Raw genomic sequence first — 18,296 nt, 5'->3', positions numbered from 1 at the left:
GAGCCCATCACCACGTCGAAAGAGCAAGAGGGGGCAATTACGAAAGTTTCAATCCCCCAATGCTCCTCGGTTCCCACCGGGACTGCCTGAGTCTCTAACGCACATGGTTCCCCCCTCATGGGCCCCCCGTCCATCTGCTGGAACTGCATCGGCTGTGGTAGGGGGGAGGTGGCTAATCCCAACGCCTCAACTAGGCGGGGGGTGATCAGTTCCCTGTTACACCCGGAGTCGATCAGCGCTCGGGCGTGCATGAATCTCTTTAGGGTAGGGTTGAGGAGGGTAACAGCCATAAATAGTAAACCCCCTGTTGCTCTCACCGTGAGGAGTGCCGGCTGTTGCTGGACCTGCTTTGCGGCACCCATTAAAGCAGGTCGCTGTCGTTTCCCGCCGACTCGGTGTCGTCCGATTCTTCGGTCGATTCTTCCACTGTAGCCAAGTCGGTGGTAAAATCCTCGTCAGTCGCCAAGGAAGTGGCGACGGAGCCCCGGCTGGGCTCCTTCGAGCGGCCGCTCTTTTTCTTCTTCGGCCCTGGGGTAGTTGTCTTCGCCGTGGGTGGGGTGGCACCCACTCTTACCGGGCAGTTGGCAGCGAGATGATTTGGGTCTCCGCATTTGAAGCACTTGCGAGCGGGAGACGGGGTGGAGGCCGCCGGTGCCTTTCTCCCTTCGGATTTAGTCGGCGTGAGCTTCGCCGCCTTCTTCGCCAGCTGCTGCCGTCGCATCCCCACATGTTGAAGGTTGGTCTCCACCTCTCCGGCCAGCTGGATCCATCCGACCAATGTGTCGGGTCTCCCTTGACTGTAGCAGCGGTCGAGAATTGACGGGTTCAAACCATTGATGAACGCGGTATATTTCATGACCTCGTTCCATCCCCTCGCCGCCGCGCAGTACCCCAGGAACTCGGTGGCATACTCGCGGGTGGAGCGGTTGCCTTGCTCTATGCGCTGAAGGGCGGCGACGGCCTTCTCCTCCCGCAGGGGATCGCCGTACTGGCGGAGCATCGCGTGCAGGAACCCCGCCACCGTAGCTAGCTCGGGTTTTCTTCCCATAAAAAGCCCGACGTACCACTTGCGGGCCGCGCCTCTCAGTCGGGATGCGATGTGGTACACTCGGCTGGCTTCGGTCGGGTAATCCGCACCCCAGTGGGTGAAGAACGTGTCGCACTGTATGGTAAAATACTCCACGTCCTCCGGATTCCCATCGAAAGTAATCTTCAATTCTCTTCCTCGACCCTCGGCCCCCCCTGGGGCTCGCGGCGCCCCCGGCGGCGGCGCGGGGCCCGGTAGAGCCGGCAGGATCGGGGCGGGGGGCGCTGGGGCCCCTGGAGCGGGCAGGGCCGGCAGCGCCGGGGCAGCCGGGGCCAGCGGGGCTGGTGGTGCCGGGGCAGGCGGAGCCGGCGGCGCCGGGACGCCCGGAGCCGGCGGGGCCGGGGCGGCCGGAGCTTGCGGCGCTGGGGCCGGCGGAGCCGGCGGGGCCGGGGCGGCCGGAGCTTGCGGAGCTGGGGCCGGCAGAGCCGGCGGGGCTACGGGCGGTTGCCCCAGCGGTAGCCCTCCAATCGGGACTCCCAGGACCGCAGTTTGCAAGGTGCGGAGCTGGTCGTAGATCGCGCCCAGGTTCTGCTGCAACTCCTCGGCCATCGTCACGCGGGATCGATGCACGTCGTCGTGTATCTCCCGAACCCAGTCGAATAAGTCGTTGCGGAGGGTCCGGATCTGGTCGTCTCCCCCTCGGGGCTCCGGGCCCTCCTCTTGGCCGCCGTCTCCGGCTCCCCCTTCGCCCAGCATGCTTCAGTACCGCTGCTCCGTGGCGTCGATTGCTGCCGTGGACTTCCGTGGGCTCCAGGTTCGCGGGGCTGGGAACGCGGCGTCGACCGAGAAAGGCGCCGGGACCTTAATTTTGCGCCGGACCCCCGTCACATTTGGGTCGAGCGGCGGGTCCTCTGTTGGGGTGGTGGGCTCTCCGTCGTCTGGCACTTTTGCCGCCATCGGGCCAAGCCTCCAGTACAGATAAGCCACTAACAATGGGATCACCGTTATAATGTCAGAACTTAAGAACTTCAAACGGATCCCATACTTGGTTACAAAGTTAGGATTTTATTGAAGAGAACTAAGCACTGGAAGAGGCAAGATAACAGTGATGGCGAGAGCCAGCACCAGCACAATTTTATACACGTAAAACAAACATCTCACAAAGCCCCAATTCACACCGTTACAGGCACATCTGTCTTCTCACCATCGCTATCAGTAGAGAGGATGCCTCCCTACTTCGAAGGCCATGCTGCTCGGCTTCAAAGGGTCCCAGTGTGAGAATGTGCAGAGACATAACATAACTCATTCTACAACCCCAAATATTTTGGATACCAGTGGGGCAAGGTTAATTACTATTCAAGCATTTTGGGTCAAGCAAGGGTTACAACATGGAGTCAGTTTGGTTCAGTAACAAAGCAGTTCTAAGTCATAGTAAAAATACATTACAGCATTGGTCACATTATAGGGAACCAGCAGTAAAGATACAAGTTCTGACACAGCCTAAAGTATCTCTGACAAATAATCATCCAGCTGCATTTTGAAGACTGCCAATGAAGGGGAGCTCACCAACTTCCTAAGCAACTGGTTCCACCTTTGAACTACTCTGAACTCCCCCCCCCCCCCCCCAATATCCAGCTGGTACTTTCCTGCTTGTAATTTGAGTCCATTGCTTTGGATCCTATCCTTGGCCGGCTTAGTCTCAGCCAGAGCCAGGGTTTTTCAGCCCTGGAACTGACCTGGTGGAACATTCTCCCAAGGGAGATCAGGGCTCTGTGGGACTTAATTCAGTTCCATAGAGATTAGAAAACAGAGATGTTCTGCCAGGCAGCAAAATTCCATTTGCGTTGGCCTCCCCTGCTCTACTTTATACTATTCTGGCCTGTTTTTCTTGGCTATCCACTTTTTAAAAAATGTGCTATCTGTGCTAAAGAACTGCTATTTATTGATGTAATTGTCTGATATTAGGTGGATTTTTATTGACTGTTACATGTTAACTGCATTTATATTATTGTTTTACTTTTTGTTGTAATCCATCCTGAGCCTGTTGAGGGCAGACTAAGAATCAAGTAAAACTAAATAAAATAATAGAGGGAGTCATTAAGTTATCTTGAGCTGCAAGTGCAAAGAATATCTGGTATAAAATATCTTTTCCCCAAAAATAATCCTACTGGCCCAGATAGCATTCCTCTGAATAGATGTTCCGTGAATTACTATCTGCCCTCGTGAGCCCAAGAGGGAGATGATTCGCTCCACTTGGATTTATCTCTACTTGCACCTGTAACTCAATACCATTGAAAAAGATCAGCAGGTCAAAATGTATCCAGCAGTCGTGTGGCTTTTCTTGGGTCTGCAAGTTATAAGCCGGAGTCAGATTCTGGCAATTGTTATGTGCATCGCCTTGTAATTTAATTTACGTTTTTTTGTGTGAGTACGGTGTGAGGGACGGTGGCTCAGTGGTAGAGCATCTGCTTGGGAAGCAGAAGGTCCCAGGTTCAATCCCTGGCACTCCAAAAAAGGGTCCAGGCAAATAGGTGTGAAAAACCTCAGCTTGAGACCCTAGAGAGCCGCTGCCAGTCTGAGAAGACAATACTGACTTGGATGGACCAAAGGTCTGATTCAATATAAGGCAGCTTCATATGTTCATATGTTCATATGGCTTGTCAGCTCATGCTTGTCCTCGTTGTAGTTATGTTTGTGACATTTAGATATGATATTCATACATTATTATTTTATATATAAAAAGCAGGACCCGCAAGGACACCTGGGGAAGGTGAAAATCCCATGTCCTCCTGCTGCTGCTGTTGCCACTGCGGTTACTGACTCTTGCTTCCTGCTCACTCTGGATCCCTGTCCTTTGCTTTCTTCCTATTCTAGCCAAACTAGTTTTGTTTTTTCAAGTGAAATCTTTATATGAACCTGAGGATGTGCCTAACCCTACTCTATAGCTATGGTAGGCTCCATGAAACACATGCCTTTCTGCACAGAGGACCAGCCTTTGGCTGTTAGATATAGGGACATTTCCCTGTATTTTTTTTTAAAACACCCTGTTGGGTCAGGGCCACAGGGTTAACTTTTAGAAACTTGAACTTCATATGCCATTTGGCACATATACTTAAACTTGTTTTGGCTTTATCTCTCAACTGTTTACTCTCTCCCAAACTCTTTGTATCTGAAACACTATAATTCCACTTCTGGATTAAAACCATATCGACCTAGGGTTCCCAAGTCCATCCCCAGAAATATCTGGGGACTTTGGGGGTGGAGCCAGGAGACTTTGGGGATGGAGCCAGGAGACACTGGGGTGGAGCTAGGGGGGAGGGGGGGAAACGGCGAGCCCCGGCCCGCCTCCACGCCCCCGGCCCGCCTCCACCCCCCCCTCCGCTTCCACCCCAGAAGCAGAGCGGGCGAGGCGGCAGCCTCTTCTCCGCTCGCCGTGGCTGCTCCTCCAAGATGGGCTCAGCCTGAGCCCATCTTGGAGGAGCAGCCACGGCGAGCGGAGGAGGCCGCCGCTGCCGCCTTGCCCGCTCCGCTTCTGGGGTGGAAGCGAAGGGGGGAGTGGAGGCGGGCCGGGGATGTGGAGGCGGGCGAGCAGAGAAGAGGCTGAGCCCATCTTGGAGGAGCAGCCACGGCGAGCGGAGAAGAGGCCGCCGCTGCCGCCTCGCCCACTCCGCTTCTGGGGTGGAAGCGTAGGAAGGGTGTGGAGGCGGGCCGGGGACGTGGCGAGCCGCAAGTCTGGGTCCTAGAAGGGCCCAGATTCGCGGCTCGCCATGCTCCTGGCCTGCCTCGCCCTCCCCTGCGCCGCTGCCGCCTCTTGGCTGCTCCTCTGCGATGGGCTCAGCCTGGGCTCATCTCGGAGGAGCAGCTGCGGTGGAAGGAGAGGTGGCAGCAGCGGCGCGGCGGCCTCGCCGGCTCCAGGATGCGGCAGCTCGCCATGCTCCCCGGCGCCGTTTCCACCCCCTCCCCCCGCTTCTGTTTTTGGGGGGAGCAGGGGAAGAGGGTGGAAATCCTGGGGTCCCCCGCCAGGGCAGGAGGGTTGGGAAGCCTATATCGACCTCCGGTGGCTGACTCCTACTGGGGGCTTGGAAGATATTCAGGGTAGGTGACTGAATAAGCCTGCTCTTGCCTTTCGATTGGGTATTTCAAGGACAGTCTCCCATCCAAGTACTAACCACAGTCAACCCTGCTTAGCTTCCAAGAACTGATGAGATCGGGCTTGCCTGACCTTTGTCTTGAGTCCCAGCATGCTGTTCTTCCCATTGTGCTTAGTTAGAGCTGAGTTTTCTGGGAAGCGGTAAGTCTTCCAGAACTGTTGGTTGCAGTCCTTCTTTTCTTGGGGTGATATCAGTGCACAGTCAAAACATTGGCAGAGAGAAGAGGGGACCATAGCCCACCTGCGGTTTCCTGCTTCCAGGGAACACCGAGTAGAGTAGGGGTGGGGAACCTCTGTCCTGAGGGCCATATGTGGCCCTCGGGGATTGCTGGACCAAACCGAGCCATGTGGCAGCCCCCCTGGGCCCTGGCTGGCCAGCGAGGATCATGGGGCCCAGCTGCACTGTGCAGCAGCCTCCCCAGGGCCAGGCAGGGATCACAGGGCCCAGATGTACTGTGCGGCTGCCTCCCTGGGGCCTGGCTGGCTGGTCAGAATGGCTGCAGGGCCTGGAAAAGTTACTGTCACAGTTCAGTTTGCACTTGATTATCCCAGATGGTGTGGCCTAATATGCTAATGTGTGTGTGACCTAATATGCTAATATTAGGTGATGCGGTCTAATATGCTACTGAGTTCCTGCTGGGCTTTTTCTACAAAAAAGCCCTGGATCTATGCATTTGCCTAGGGTGGCGGACCGTGTGTGTGTGCGCGCCAGATTAGTCTCTCCCCACATGACTTCAAATAGAAAAACAATTATTTACATTAATTTTGCTGGCCTGAATCATTCTTCCTCAGCGGAGCACTGTTTTTTAAGTTGATATTTTTTATGGCCTGCAAATGATGTTATAAATATCCATATGGCCCTTGGCAGAAAAAGGATTCCCCACCCCTGGAGTAGAGGCTGCTTCCATTTGTATTCCATTTATATGCCATCTCTTCAGAGACCTGCTTGAAGCAGCTCAAAAAATAAAGCACAAAAATATAATAATAGCACTGTTTAAATGAACAAACCAGCCAATGAAACCCAGAAGCATTAAGCACATTAAAATCCAGAAGCAGAAAAACACAGAAGTGGAAAATCTTAGTGTTTGACAGAGCATAAAACATTAGACATTACGACATAAAAATATGAGCATAAGCATGGAGGCAGCTTTTTTCAAGACGCACTTCAGCCCTCTCATGTTGATGCCTGGTGTCTAATTTGGGCATCACTGACCTACCTGAAGCCCATAGCATCATATTTCCTCCTTTCCATGTGGAAATGAAGCCATTTTTTTTGTTCCCTTGAGAGTTACAGCCTCCAGTAAAACAAATGCAGTGCCAAGTAAAGATGCTTGTGGTGCAAAGACCACATGATGCCGTGGCCAAGTTCCTAAAGGCCGCGGTGTATATTGGGCCGTATTAAGTTGCACAATGCTGTTCAAGGTGAGTTGGCCGTTGGACCGTCTGGTGCTGTTTCCTGGCTCTGCTCAAAGTATCTTAAAATAACACAGCAGTATCTAGCCCAGAACCTCACGTTAAAATGCCAGCTGGCAGAGCCGGAAACCTATCTAAGAAGAAAAGGAAATGCTCTTGGTGGATTTCATTTCCTATAACTAAACTGTCCTGTTTCCTCTAATCGTGGTTGAATGTAATCATTGAAAGCAACCCAAAGATGTTCTGAACTTACCAGGGCCTGTTCTGCAGACCCACTCTGGCAAAACTTGAACACAGGTTGTAAAAAGTTCCCAAATCTTTTAGAAGTAGGATGGGAGCATCATAAAAAGGAGGGCAAAAGGGACACATAATAGAGGTACTTGCCATTAATGTCAGTACTATAAAAATGAAGGCGCTGAGATGCCAAAGGTTGACTGTTCTGTTCTCTTTCGTATTGCTCCTCTTTATTAAGTATCATGGCCAGTCCAGGACTGCAGGGCAGGTGCACCAAAATCCATACCTGGAGTCTGTGTTCTGTAGTTTAGGGTCCCTGAAGCCGTATGAATATATGAAACCGCCTTAAATGGCATCAGACTGTTGGTCCATCAGGCATAGTATCTTATTGGTAGAGGCTTTCCAAGGTTTAGGGCAGAAGGAGGTGTTCTCCAACATCAGCTGCACATCCCATATCCCTTAATCCCTTAAACAGCAGGGATTGCTTGTGGGACTTTTTGCATACAACACAGGTGCTTTACTCACTGAGCCAGCCTCAACTTGATTTTGAAGTGTTGCAGGCAAAAACCACAGTGTCCTGTTGGCCAGGCAAGGAGATATGGTCAGGCTCCTAAATTTTACACTGGGCCCAGCCAATGCAGAGGTTATGAAGCCTGGATAACAGTCTTTGGTAGTTTCCTAGAGAATATCCCAGCCTCTGGCCACGTGATTTTGAATTCAAGCATATTTTATTGTATTTCATTATTTACATTGTAAGCTGCCTTGAGTTCTTATAAGATAGAGAGGTTGGCTAATAAATATGTTAAATAAAATAATGAATAAAATAAGTCCCTGGTAGTGAGGAGAAGCATTTGCCCGGCCTGTCAAGGCCCCCCAACCAGTAGGCTATTTCCCACCATCCTCACTGGCTACCTGCCAGCACCCTTGTCTTCCCAGCCTGTGCTTCAGTTGGAGATCAAGAGACAAAGAAGCAGCACTTCCAGGATAAATGGCACAATTTGCTCTCCTGAACTGTTTTTTTCCTAAAAAAAGAAATTGGTGTTGTCATTAATAGACATAAAAGTTCTTTGCTGTCATTGGAACAAACCCCCAGCTCTCCAAAGAACCTTCCTCTGACTCTGAAATCTGAGAACTAAAACTTTTAGCAGTTCAGTTAAACTGTGGAGGGGAGGGGACACAGAATCTTCCTAGAACATGCCTGAACTATCTTGGTCTTGGGCTGCCAGGTCCCTACCTTGTGTCAGTGGGGGGTGGGTTGGAGCTTTCCGGGAGCGAGAAGCAGAGTGTCCCCAATGTGATGACATCACACAGAGGTGACCTCATCACACCAGGGTGAACTCAGTGGTAAAACTGAACTTAACCCATAGGTCGTTTTCGCACTTAGCGTTTGCTCCCCTTATTCCTCGGCGCAATTATGTCCGGATCATTTTCCTCGTTTTCGCACATTGCCTCTTTAGTGGAGTCGCTTTCCATGAAGCCCCGGCTCAAATCGTTTTTGCACTAGCATCGACTTGACTTCGATGCCTTGTCAATCATTTTTTTTTTAAGCGCAAGTCTAATTGCGTAACAACGTAACAACGTAAACCGCATCACGCGTGCCGCTTCTGCTTATGGAGTGGCTGCAGCTGTAGTATCCTCCACAGCCCTTTATGTATTAACAGAAGCATTCACAGTGGAGAATCCCAGCACTAGATTCCCCCCCAACACAAATTCCAGAGTTGCGTGTGTGTGTGTGTGTATGTGGCAGCTTCTTCCTTTCCCAGCCTCGCTCCCTCCCGGGTGGTGAAGCTGAGATTTCCTCCGCGCTCTTCCCCCTCCCCGGCTGGCGCTTGCAGCCGCAACGGGGACCTGACTGACTCCTGCTGCCAGAGCTCCCCCCCCGCCCCATTCTCTCCTTCCCCTTCTGTGGCGTGTGTGAAGAGCGACCTCGCGTCTATTTTCCGGAGTTGCGAAATATCGCAATAACGAAGAGAGAGAAATCGAGGGGTTTTTGTGTGTGTGTGTGTGGCAGCTTCTTCCCTTCCCAGCCTCGATCCCTCTCGGGTGGCGAAGCTGGCATTTCCTCCGCGCTCTTCCCCCTCCCCGGCTGGCGCTTGCAGCTGCAACGGGGACCTGACTGACTCCTGCTGCCAGAGCTCCCCCCCCCCGCCCCATTCTCTCCTTCCCCTTCTGTGGCGCGTGTGAAGAGCGAGCTCGCGTCTATTTTCTAACCGAGCGGAATGTAGCCAGGGTGGAGAATGCAGGACTCCAACTTCCCATTTTATACATGGCGATTTTGTGCAGGTCCAGAAATGCTGGTGGCACAGCTGAGGGAGGCATTGCCTTTTTAAAACACACACACATGAACGCTTTGGCCCACGCCGGCACTAGATTTCCCCCCCCCCCACAATGTATAATGTATAATGCAATTTCGAAGTTGCGAAATAACGCAACAGCGGAAAAGCAACCTCACATACCCGCCGCTTCAGGAGGGTTTTTTTTTTCTATTTGTTAATTTCGAAATATCGCTATTACGCAAGAAAGATGAAGTTTTTTTAAAAAAATGGCCGTGCGGGCACTTTTGGGAAGCGCCGCGAACGGCTGATGATTGGCCAAGGGGGTGGATGGGGTGGGAGGACGGAAAGGGAGAGGGTGACGCCCACAAAGCAGTCGATCCGGCGTGGATGGATTTCCCACAGCAAACTCCGAGGAGTGGATCCGGTGTGGATCCAGAGGTTTTCAAAAACTCCGGAAGGAGGTGGATCTAGATACTCCGGCGTGAAACCCCTGCAGCACCGGAGCAAGACGCAGCGCCGGAGCAACAGGTGCGAAAACCAGGAAAAGATCCGGAGGTAAATGGGGTGCTACGCTGGAGTAAATGCTAGTGCGAAAACGGCCATAGAGTTTTGCCCCCAAACCAGCACGTCACTGTGCAGTGTCCCTAGAGTGATGATGTTACTTCCTTATGACATCATCAGATGTCATGTTTGGGGGTGGAGCTGCCCCTACTGGCCAGCTGGCTGGAGGTAAGCAGGAACCTGCAAAATCAGAGCATCAGAAGGATATAGACAATTAGAAGGATATAGACAAACTGGAACGGGTCCAGAGAAGGGCGATGAAGATGGTGAGGGGTCTGGAGACCAAGTCCTATGAGGAAAGGTTGAAGGAGCTGGGGATGTTTAGCCTGGAGAGGTGGCAGCTGAGGGGTGATATGATCACCATCATCAAGTACTTGAAGGGATGTCATATAGAGGATGGTGTGGAATTGTTTTCTGTGGCTCCGGAAGGTCGGACCAGAACCAATGGGTTGAAATGAAATCAAAAGGGTTTCTGGCTCAACATTAGGAAGAACTTCCTGACCATTAGAGCAGCTCCTCAGTGGAACAGGTTTCCTTGGGAGGTGGTGGGCTCTTCTTCTTTGGCTGACAGCAATGAAGATCCTGTGAATTTAGGGGAAGGTGTTTGTGAGTTTCCTGCATTGTGCGGGGGGTTTGGACTAGATGACCCTGGAGGTTTCTTCCAACTCTATGATTCTATGTAATAAATAAATAAATACCCTGGTCTTATCTTCCCATCAGCACTTTTTACCCTGTTCTTCTTCCAAAGCAGCTCAGGATGGGCAGGCAAGGTTGCCCCTTCCTCTGTTCCATCCTCCCAGTTGTCAATTCCAGCTTGGGGAATCCCTGAATATTCAGAGCAATGTCTGGGGAGGGAGCTCAGTCAGCAGGGATGTGGTGCCCTTGGGGTCTGCCCTCTGAAACTGCCATTTTTGTAGCCTGGACATCAGTTGTAATTTCGGGAGAACTCCAAGAATTGCCCCATCTCAAGGTTGGTGACCCTGTGTAGGCTGGGTTGATAGTGACTGACCTGGGCCTACATTGTCCAGTGCGTTTCATTGGCTGAGTGGAACCTTTGAATGCACCAGTCCTGGAACCAACACACCAGCTGCGATCACACACGCTGAATAATTCATTTTCAATCCACTTTTAATTCACTTTCCAACTGGATTTTGCTAGTTCATACAGTAAAATCCAGCTGGAAAGTGCACTGAAAGTGGATTGAAAGTGCATTATTTAGTGTGTGTGATTGCAGCCACTGGTTCTTGTGTTGTGCATGGGTTTCATGCATGTGTGTGTATATCTTTAAATTCAAATGTGCATAACATATAGAGATTATAATACTTGTTATTTAGCTACTAATGTTCTAAATACTTGTTTTATTCACAGCGATGGATTTAAAGAAATCATGCCTTATGATCACTTCCAGCCACTTCCTCGGTATGTATGGAATCTACAAGACCGGAAGTTGTCGCCAAGATAAGTGTGCCACTGACAGTTGAGTACAGGCTCTGATACTTGCTTCACAGATTCTGCTTTACCCAAGATGAAGGCCAGCGACCATTTGCCATAGAAGGCAGCAGCTAAGCCGCCAGCCTGGCACGCTCAGTCCTTCAGATAAGGTTGCGCCAAAGCTTGTAGTGTTTAAATGCCCAATACGGCGTTAATGCATTTGCCTGCTTAAGTGCTGGTAGCCCATTACAAAGTTATGTATAAGATAGCAGTTGTTAACTGGAATATTTCAGTCAGCTAAATAAAAACTCGGAGAGAGGAACAGATGGAGTGAGCGCACACTCCAGACCAAAGGCTATGAGGCCTTTTCACGTGCTGATTTCAGCAAGGCAAATTGCAGGAGAAAGATGTTCCAGGAAGGGGTGGGGGTTGCAGACCTTTTAATTGGCCCAGGGCCTGTGTGCTTGTCCTTCCAGGTTTTCGCTGGTGCTTGAAAATCTTATAAAGCCTGTTTGATCAAAAATGTGACTGTGGGCTAAAAATAATGAGTGTGTGTGTGTGCCACAGGAAATGGGAGGGTTTCTCATTCTACTTTCGGCTCTCTGGGGCTGGAGACCTGACCTTTGTTCCTTGGGTGGTATGACAAATAGAACCAGCTCCTTTCTTTGGCCACAGTTTGGTATAGTGGTTAAAAGTGTGGACTCTTTATCTGGGAGAACTGAGTTTGATTCCCCACTTGTCCATGTGCAGCTGCCAATATGATCTTGAGTTAGTCACAAGTTCTCTCAGAGCTGTTCTTGAAAGAGCAATTCTCTCAGAGCTCTCTCAACCCTACCTACCTCACATGGTGTCTGTTGTGGAGAGGGAAAGGGAAAGGAAATTGTAAGCTGGTCTTGAGACTCCCGAGTGAAGGGTGGGGTATAAATCCTCCTCCACACGAATTCTGCAGTTTCTGGAAGTGTCACAAAAATCTGCAAAACTTTGAACAGGAATGGTAGTGGGGTGAAGATGCATGCCAGGAACACACAAAATTGCCTTATACTTAATTAGACTATCAAGGTGACTGAATGGAAGTGGCTCTCTGAGGCTTTTCTCATCACCTGATCCTTTTAACTGGAAATGGCAGGGATTGAACTTGAGATCTTCCTTGTGCAAAGCAGATGGTCCACCACTGATCCTTGCATCCACCCCACAGGCAACAATTTCTGTTGCAGACCCCTTTTCTGGGGTGCTCTTTAGACAGTCACTCATCTGCACAGGGGCCACTGTCTTGCCGTCGTCTCCCTTGCAGCCTGGAGAACATTCAAAATACACGACCAGATTGGAGTTGTCCAGTTGTGTTGGTCTGTCCTGTGGAACTGGCTCTGATTCCATGAGAGCAACCCTGCCTGCACCTTTGAGGTGCTTTAAATGTTCTTCCACCTGTGATAAATGAGGGTGTCTGGAATCAGACTTAAACAAGCCATAGACTCCCAATGTTTCTGGAGATCGCATCTATTGTTTTGTATGCTTTGGTTGTTGTATCATATCGAGTTCAGCAGGTAAGGCAGTATATAAATATTTTAAACAAGTATGAATTAACTGAACTGAAGCTGCTGAGGGATAAATGGCTGCAGAGCAGTAGTGAAGTGACACTTTTTATGTGGCCAAATAGACATTTTAAAATGTTCTAGGGTACTCTAAATCTTTTTCCTCTGAAAAGTATTATTCAAGCTGTAGAGTTCCCTAGAACTATTTTTTAAGCTGAATGTTACACTCCTCTCCCCCTAGCAGGTAGAGTGAGGGAAGAGAGGAAGAAAGAGGTTGGCCAAAACAAAAAAAACCTCATCCAAAAATGCAGGACCAGGATACAAAGCCAGCGGTACTTTAGATCTGTCTCCATCACAAATTGGAATACTCACGTGACTTGTAAAAGAGCTGAATTGCATCATGACTTCCTGCTACATAACAGGTGGCAAACTGTCCCTATTCCTCTTCTCTCTCCCTGCCCCTCCATAAATGTTATAAGAGGATAACACATGTACAAGGCTTTGGGAGGTGTGGTGAGGTTCAGGTTTCGGTGGTGACCGTGTCCAGTCTGTAAGTTGCCCAGGTCTGGGTGCTGGCATGGTTCTCTTCCCACAAAGGGAACTGTAGTGTATCAGTAACAACATGCGCCCCGCGCAGAGGCAACTGGGCTGTCCCAGAAGCCTCCAGCGCAGGGCGCGGAATCACCCGCCAATCAACAGTTGCGGCGGGTAGTTCAACAGGTCAGGATTGGCCTGACCGACCCAGTAGGCTGTACCGGGAATTTTATATAAGCGGGGCCCGGCCCGCGTGCTCCCTCTCTTGCAATGTGCTCCTAATAAACTATGTTGCCCTACTCTCGTCTCCGCTTCGAGTACGTTACACTGGCGACGAGGATGGGATCTTAGCCTCAGCGGCTACCACGGAGATCTAGGGCAACCACGAGTCCTGACCGCTGCCGCCATGGCCACACAGAACGGAACCACCGGCTACATCGAGACATTCGACCCCGCCAATCCCGAGGGCTGGGAGTCCTACGCGGAGCGGGTCGAGTTCTACCTCAGGGCCAACAAGGTCACCGACGCCGGCACGAAGAGGGACGTTCTGCTGAGCGTCTGTGGGCCAGCCACGTTCGAGATTGCCAAGGGTCTCTCGGCTCCCGTCCGCCTCACGGAGAAGTCCTACGAGGAGATCATCAGACTCCTCACCGGCCATTTCTCGCCACAGCCTTCGCGGGTGGCCCGTCGGTTCCTGTTCCACAGAAGGGACCAGGCAGTGGGGGAATCGGCCGCCGACTACCTGGCGGCCCTCCGCAAGATCGCCCAGCTGGAAGACACCCTGGCCGACCGATTCACGTGGGGCCTCCGCGACGAGAGGCTCCAGCAGAAGCTCTTCGCCAAAGAAGAGCTCACCCTCCAGAGCGCCTTCAGCGAGGCGGTGGCGTTCGAGAGGACCTCCAGGACCTTCCCCAAGGCCCGGACAGAAGCCGCCCACCACGAGGAGCTGGACCACGACTGCCCAGAGGAGGAAGAAGCCCACCAGCTGCGCCGCCCAGCCGGGCCACCCAGCAGAGCCGCCCAACGCCCCCAAGCGGCCGAACGACCCCCAGCGACGGAGAGGGTCCCGGCCACCAAGTGCGCCAGCTGCGGCGACCCCCACGACAGGCGGGACTGCCGGTACCGGACCTGGGACTGCCAGAGCTGCGGAAAAACGGGCCACATTGCGAGGGCTTGCCGAGCCAAGCCCAACCGCCGGAGGCCAACCACGCATCACGAGTCGGCGGAGTTCCACTCCACGGACTCCACGTCCCTGCTGGTACTGAACTTGCCCCTCTCCACCCCCGATAAAATCAAAATGGCGGTCCTCATCGAAGGGAACCCCTGCCAAATGGAAGTGGACTCTGGTTCCTCCATCTCCATTATAGCGGAGGAAACCCTGAGGAAGCTGTGTCCCCCCCAGCGGCTGCAACTAAGGCCGGCGAACTTCATACTCCGGGACTTTCAGAAGAATCCGGTGCAAATCGCGGGGTGGGCGCGGGTGCAAGTCGAGCGGGGGTCCTTCTACGGCCCGCTGGACATCCTGGTGGTAAAGCGCCAGCTTACCACCCTGCTAGGACTGGCGTGGTTCAAACCCTTGGGGATCCGGTTGGAAGGGGTGGGGCAAACCCTAACACCCAGGGGGTTCGGGGAGATATGCCAAGAGTTCCCTGACGTGTTCGATGGTTCTCTAGGGAGCTACAAAGGGCCAGCCATCTCCCTACCGCTAGACCCCACGGTCAGGCCGATTCGGCTCAAGGCGAGGAGGGTCCCGTTCGCTTTAAAGCCAAAAATAGAGGCCGAACTAGATCGCCTCACAGCCCAGGGAGTCCTGGAGCCCGTGGACTACGCCACCTGGGAGACCCCCATCATAACCCCTATCAAGCCAAACGGGGAGGTGCGGATCTGTGCAGACTATAAATGCACGATAAACAAGGCACTGCAGGATAACCCCTACCCAGTGCCGGTGGTGAGCCATGTTCTGGCTGCCCTAGCGGGGTCCAAGATCTTCGGGAAGCTGGACCTGGCACAGGCCTACCAACAGCTCCCGGTAGATGCTAAGACGGCGGAAGCCCAAACTATAGTGACACACAGGGGGGCCTTCCGGGTGAGGAGGCTTCAATTCGGGGTTAGCGTCGCTCCCGGGATCTTCCAGAGTATAATGGACGCTCTCCTGAAAGGGATCCCCGGAGTCCAGCCGTTTTTTGATGACGTGCTAGTCGCCGCCCCGGACCCCGAAGAATTCGGCAACCGCCTAAGAGAGGTACTCTGCCGGTTCCAGGCAGCGGGGCTCAAAGTCAAGAGGGAGAAATGCCTGCTGGGGGTCCCACGGGTGGAGTTCCTGGGGTTCGCCGTAGATGCAGCGGGAATCCACCCAACGGAAGAAAAGACCCGAGCCATTGTGAAAGCGCCAGCCCCCACCTGCAAAGCGGAGCTACAAAGCTTCTTGGGGGTGCTTAACTTTTACCATTCATTTCTCCTCCACAAGGCGGCCCTAGCAGAGCCCCTGCACCGCCTGCTGGACAAAAAAGCCCCAAACTCCAAGCAGCCGCGTTTCAGGCAGTCAAGGATGTTTTGGTGTCTAATGCGGTGCTCCACCATTTTGACGAGGGCCTCCCCGTCATCCTGGCTTGCGATGCGTCGCCATACGGGGTGGGAGCAGTCCTGGGGCACCAACTCCCCGACGGGAGGGAGGTACCGGTCGCATACTACTCCCGCACACTGACACCAGCCGAGCGCAACTACGCGCAAATAGACAAGGAGGCTCTGGCAATCGTGGCGGGGGTCCGCAAGTTCCATGAATACCTGTATGGGCGGAGGTTCACCATAGCAACGGACCATAAGCCCCTCTTAGGTCTGCTGGCCCCCGACCGTCAAACCCCCCAAATACTGTCGCAGCGCGTGTTGAGGTGGAACCAATTCCTCAACTCCTACACTTACACACTGGTACACAGGGCCGGCAAGGCTATGGGTCACGCGGACGCACTCAGCCGCTTGCCGCTTCCGGAAACGGGTCCAGACCCCGCCCCCGCACACCAGGTCATGCTAATGGAGAGCCTCCCGGAGCCGCCCCTACACGCAGCGGAGGTCGCCAAGGCCACCCAAAAACACAAGACACTAGCACGGGTGCTCGACTGGGTGGTGAGGGGCTGACCGGAGGGGAACATGGGGGAAGAATTCAAGCCATATAAGACCAGGAGGGAGGAACTAGCAGCCCACAAGGGGTGCCTGTTATGGGGAAGTAGGGTGGTGATTCCGCCCCCGCTGCAAAAGCGTGTCCTAGAATCCTTACATGAGACCCATCCCGGCATAGTCCGAATGAAGGCCTTGGCCAGAAGCTACGTCTGGTGGCCGGGGATGGATGGGGAGATAGAGAGCTGGGTCCGACGGTGCCAAACGTGTCAAGAGTCGCGGCCCGAGCCTCCCAGCACCCCCGCCACTAGGTGGGAGTCAACCCGGAAACCATGGTCGAGACTCCACTTCGATTTCGCGGGGCCATTCCAGGGGCAGACCTTCATGATAATAATGGACGCCTACACCAAGTGGTTGGAGGTCATCCCCATAGGGTCCACCTCATCCGCCACCGCAATCCGAGCGCTGCGCAGGGCCTTATGCACACACGGTATCCCGGACACCATAGTCTCAGACAACGGGACCGTGTCCACGTCTGCAGACTTCCAGGCGTTCCTCCATAGATACCTGATTAGGCACATAAGATCTGCCCCCTTCCACCCAGCCACCAACGGCCAGGCGGAGCGGATGGTCCGCACCACGAAAGAAGCCCTGGGCCGAATTGTGCAGGGTGACTGGGACCACCGATTAGAGGCATTCCTTTTCGACAATAGGGTCACCCCCAACCCGGTCACAGGGGTGAGCCCGGCAGAGCTCCTAATGGGACGCAAGCTGACAACCCGACTGGACAGACTACACCCCGACCGGGCGTCAGACACCCGCGAGAGCCCCGAGGTTCGGGACGCAGTCAGGGGGTTCTTTGCGGGCGACCCAGTTTACGCCCGGAACTATGCAAGGGGGCCTGATTGGGTGGCGGGCCGAGTGCTACGAGTGACGGGGTCCCGCCACTATGATATATCAACCGAGGGGGGCCAGGTATTACGGCGGCACATAGACCAGTTGCGCCGCCGCACGCTACCGGAGGAGCCGGCGGACACAGAAGAGGCGTGGTCCGGGGAGGGGCCAACCGAGAGCTGACCTGAGGACGAGGCCCCAACGCCCATCACGCCGACGCAGGGAACACCAGAACGGTCCGAACCCGAAAGACCCGCTGAGCCGGCCCCGCCGCCTCCGGCCACACCACGGGCCGCCGAAGCACCAACCGCGGAAGCAGCGCCTCCCCCACCGGACCTCCCTAGACGGTCCACCTGGGAGCGCCGACCTCCCGCATATCTCAAGGACTATGTTCCTTAACTAGGGGGGGAGGGGTGTAGTGTATCAGTAACAACATGCGCCCCACGCAGAGGCAACTGGGCTGTCCCAGAAGCCTCCAGCGCAGGGCGCGGAATCACCCGCCAATCAACAGTTGCGGCGGGTAGTTCAACAGGTCAGGATTGGCCTGACCGACCCAGTAGGCTGTACCGGGAATTGTATATAAGCGGGGCCCGGCCCGCATGCTCCCTCTCTTGCAACGTGCTCCTAATAAACTATGTTGCCCTACTCTCGTCTCCGCTTCGAGTACGTTACAGGAACACTAACTATCTGAACCAGAAATAACAACAAGGAGGCAGACATAAAATATTCAAAAGGTGTAGGGATTAACCTGTTCTAGTGTATGGGGATAAAACTGACTATAATGTTCCTCAAAAATGACTTGTCAAGACTGAGGGAGAGCAGATGATCTTGGATTCCAGGCACTAGCATGGGATTGGCTGTTGGAAATCACCTGGTTCCTGGAACCAGAAAGATTCTGAGCTGTGTAGTAAGTCTCCTAGTTGTGTGCATTTCTGTTCTGTGACTCAGCGTAGCCTAGGTGATGATGTGGAGCTCCATTCATGGGCCTTCATGGATCATGCCCCAATTCCTCATTTCCCATGTCCACACACAAACTGAAATTAGGGTGAGGTGCTTGTCCTGAGCTTACCTGGTCCTTTTCCCTTGAACGCCAGTTAACCATAAACACTAGGGTCACCTTCAAGTTCTCTTTACAC

The 18,296-nt window shown here is 53.2% G+C and overlaps 2 protein-coding genes across 2 annotated transcripts in view; both read left to right on the top strand.

Annotated features, from left to right (window-relative positions):
• The window catches only part of ADAMTSL3 (ADAMTS like 3), a 378,645-nt gene that overhangs the window by 349,215 nt on the left and 11,134 nt on the right, over nucleotides 1-18,296 (top strand). Inside the window, exon 11 of the mRNA XM_060259735.1 lies at nucleotides 11,030-11,080. Within this exon, the coding sequence (XP_060115718.1) occupies nucleotides 11,030-11,080 (51 nt within the window). The remainder of the gene's footprint in view (nucleotides 1-11,029; nucleotides 11,081-18,296) is intronic.
• Nucleotides 13,592-16,890, top strand: LOC132587926 (uncharacterized protein K02A2.6-like; the record flags this gene model as incomplete). Its single annotated transcript, XM_060260341.1, has 4 exons — nucleotides 13,592-13,918; nucleotides 14,450-15,543; nucleotides 15,666-16,147; nucleotides 16,310-16,890. Coding segments are annotated over 4 exons (2,484 nt in total), but the record flags the coding sequence as incomplete, so codon positions are not given.

The sequence above is a fragment of the Heteronotia binoei genome, chromosome 19, assembly GCF_032191835.1.
Source record: "Heteronotia binoei isolate CCM8104 ecotype False Entrance Well chromosome 19, APGP_CSIRO_Hbin_v1, whole genome shotgun sequence".
In the NCBI taxonomy this organism is placed as follows: Eukaryota; Metazoa; Chordata; class Lepidosauria; order Squamata; family Gekkonidae; genus Heteronotia; species Heteronotia binoei.
Note: the sequence above shows the minus strand (reverse complement) of the source record. Positions and strands in the feature narration are given on the sequence as shown.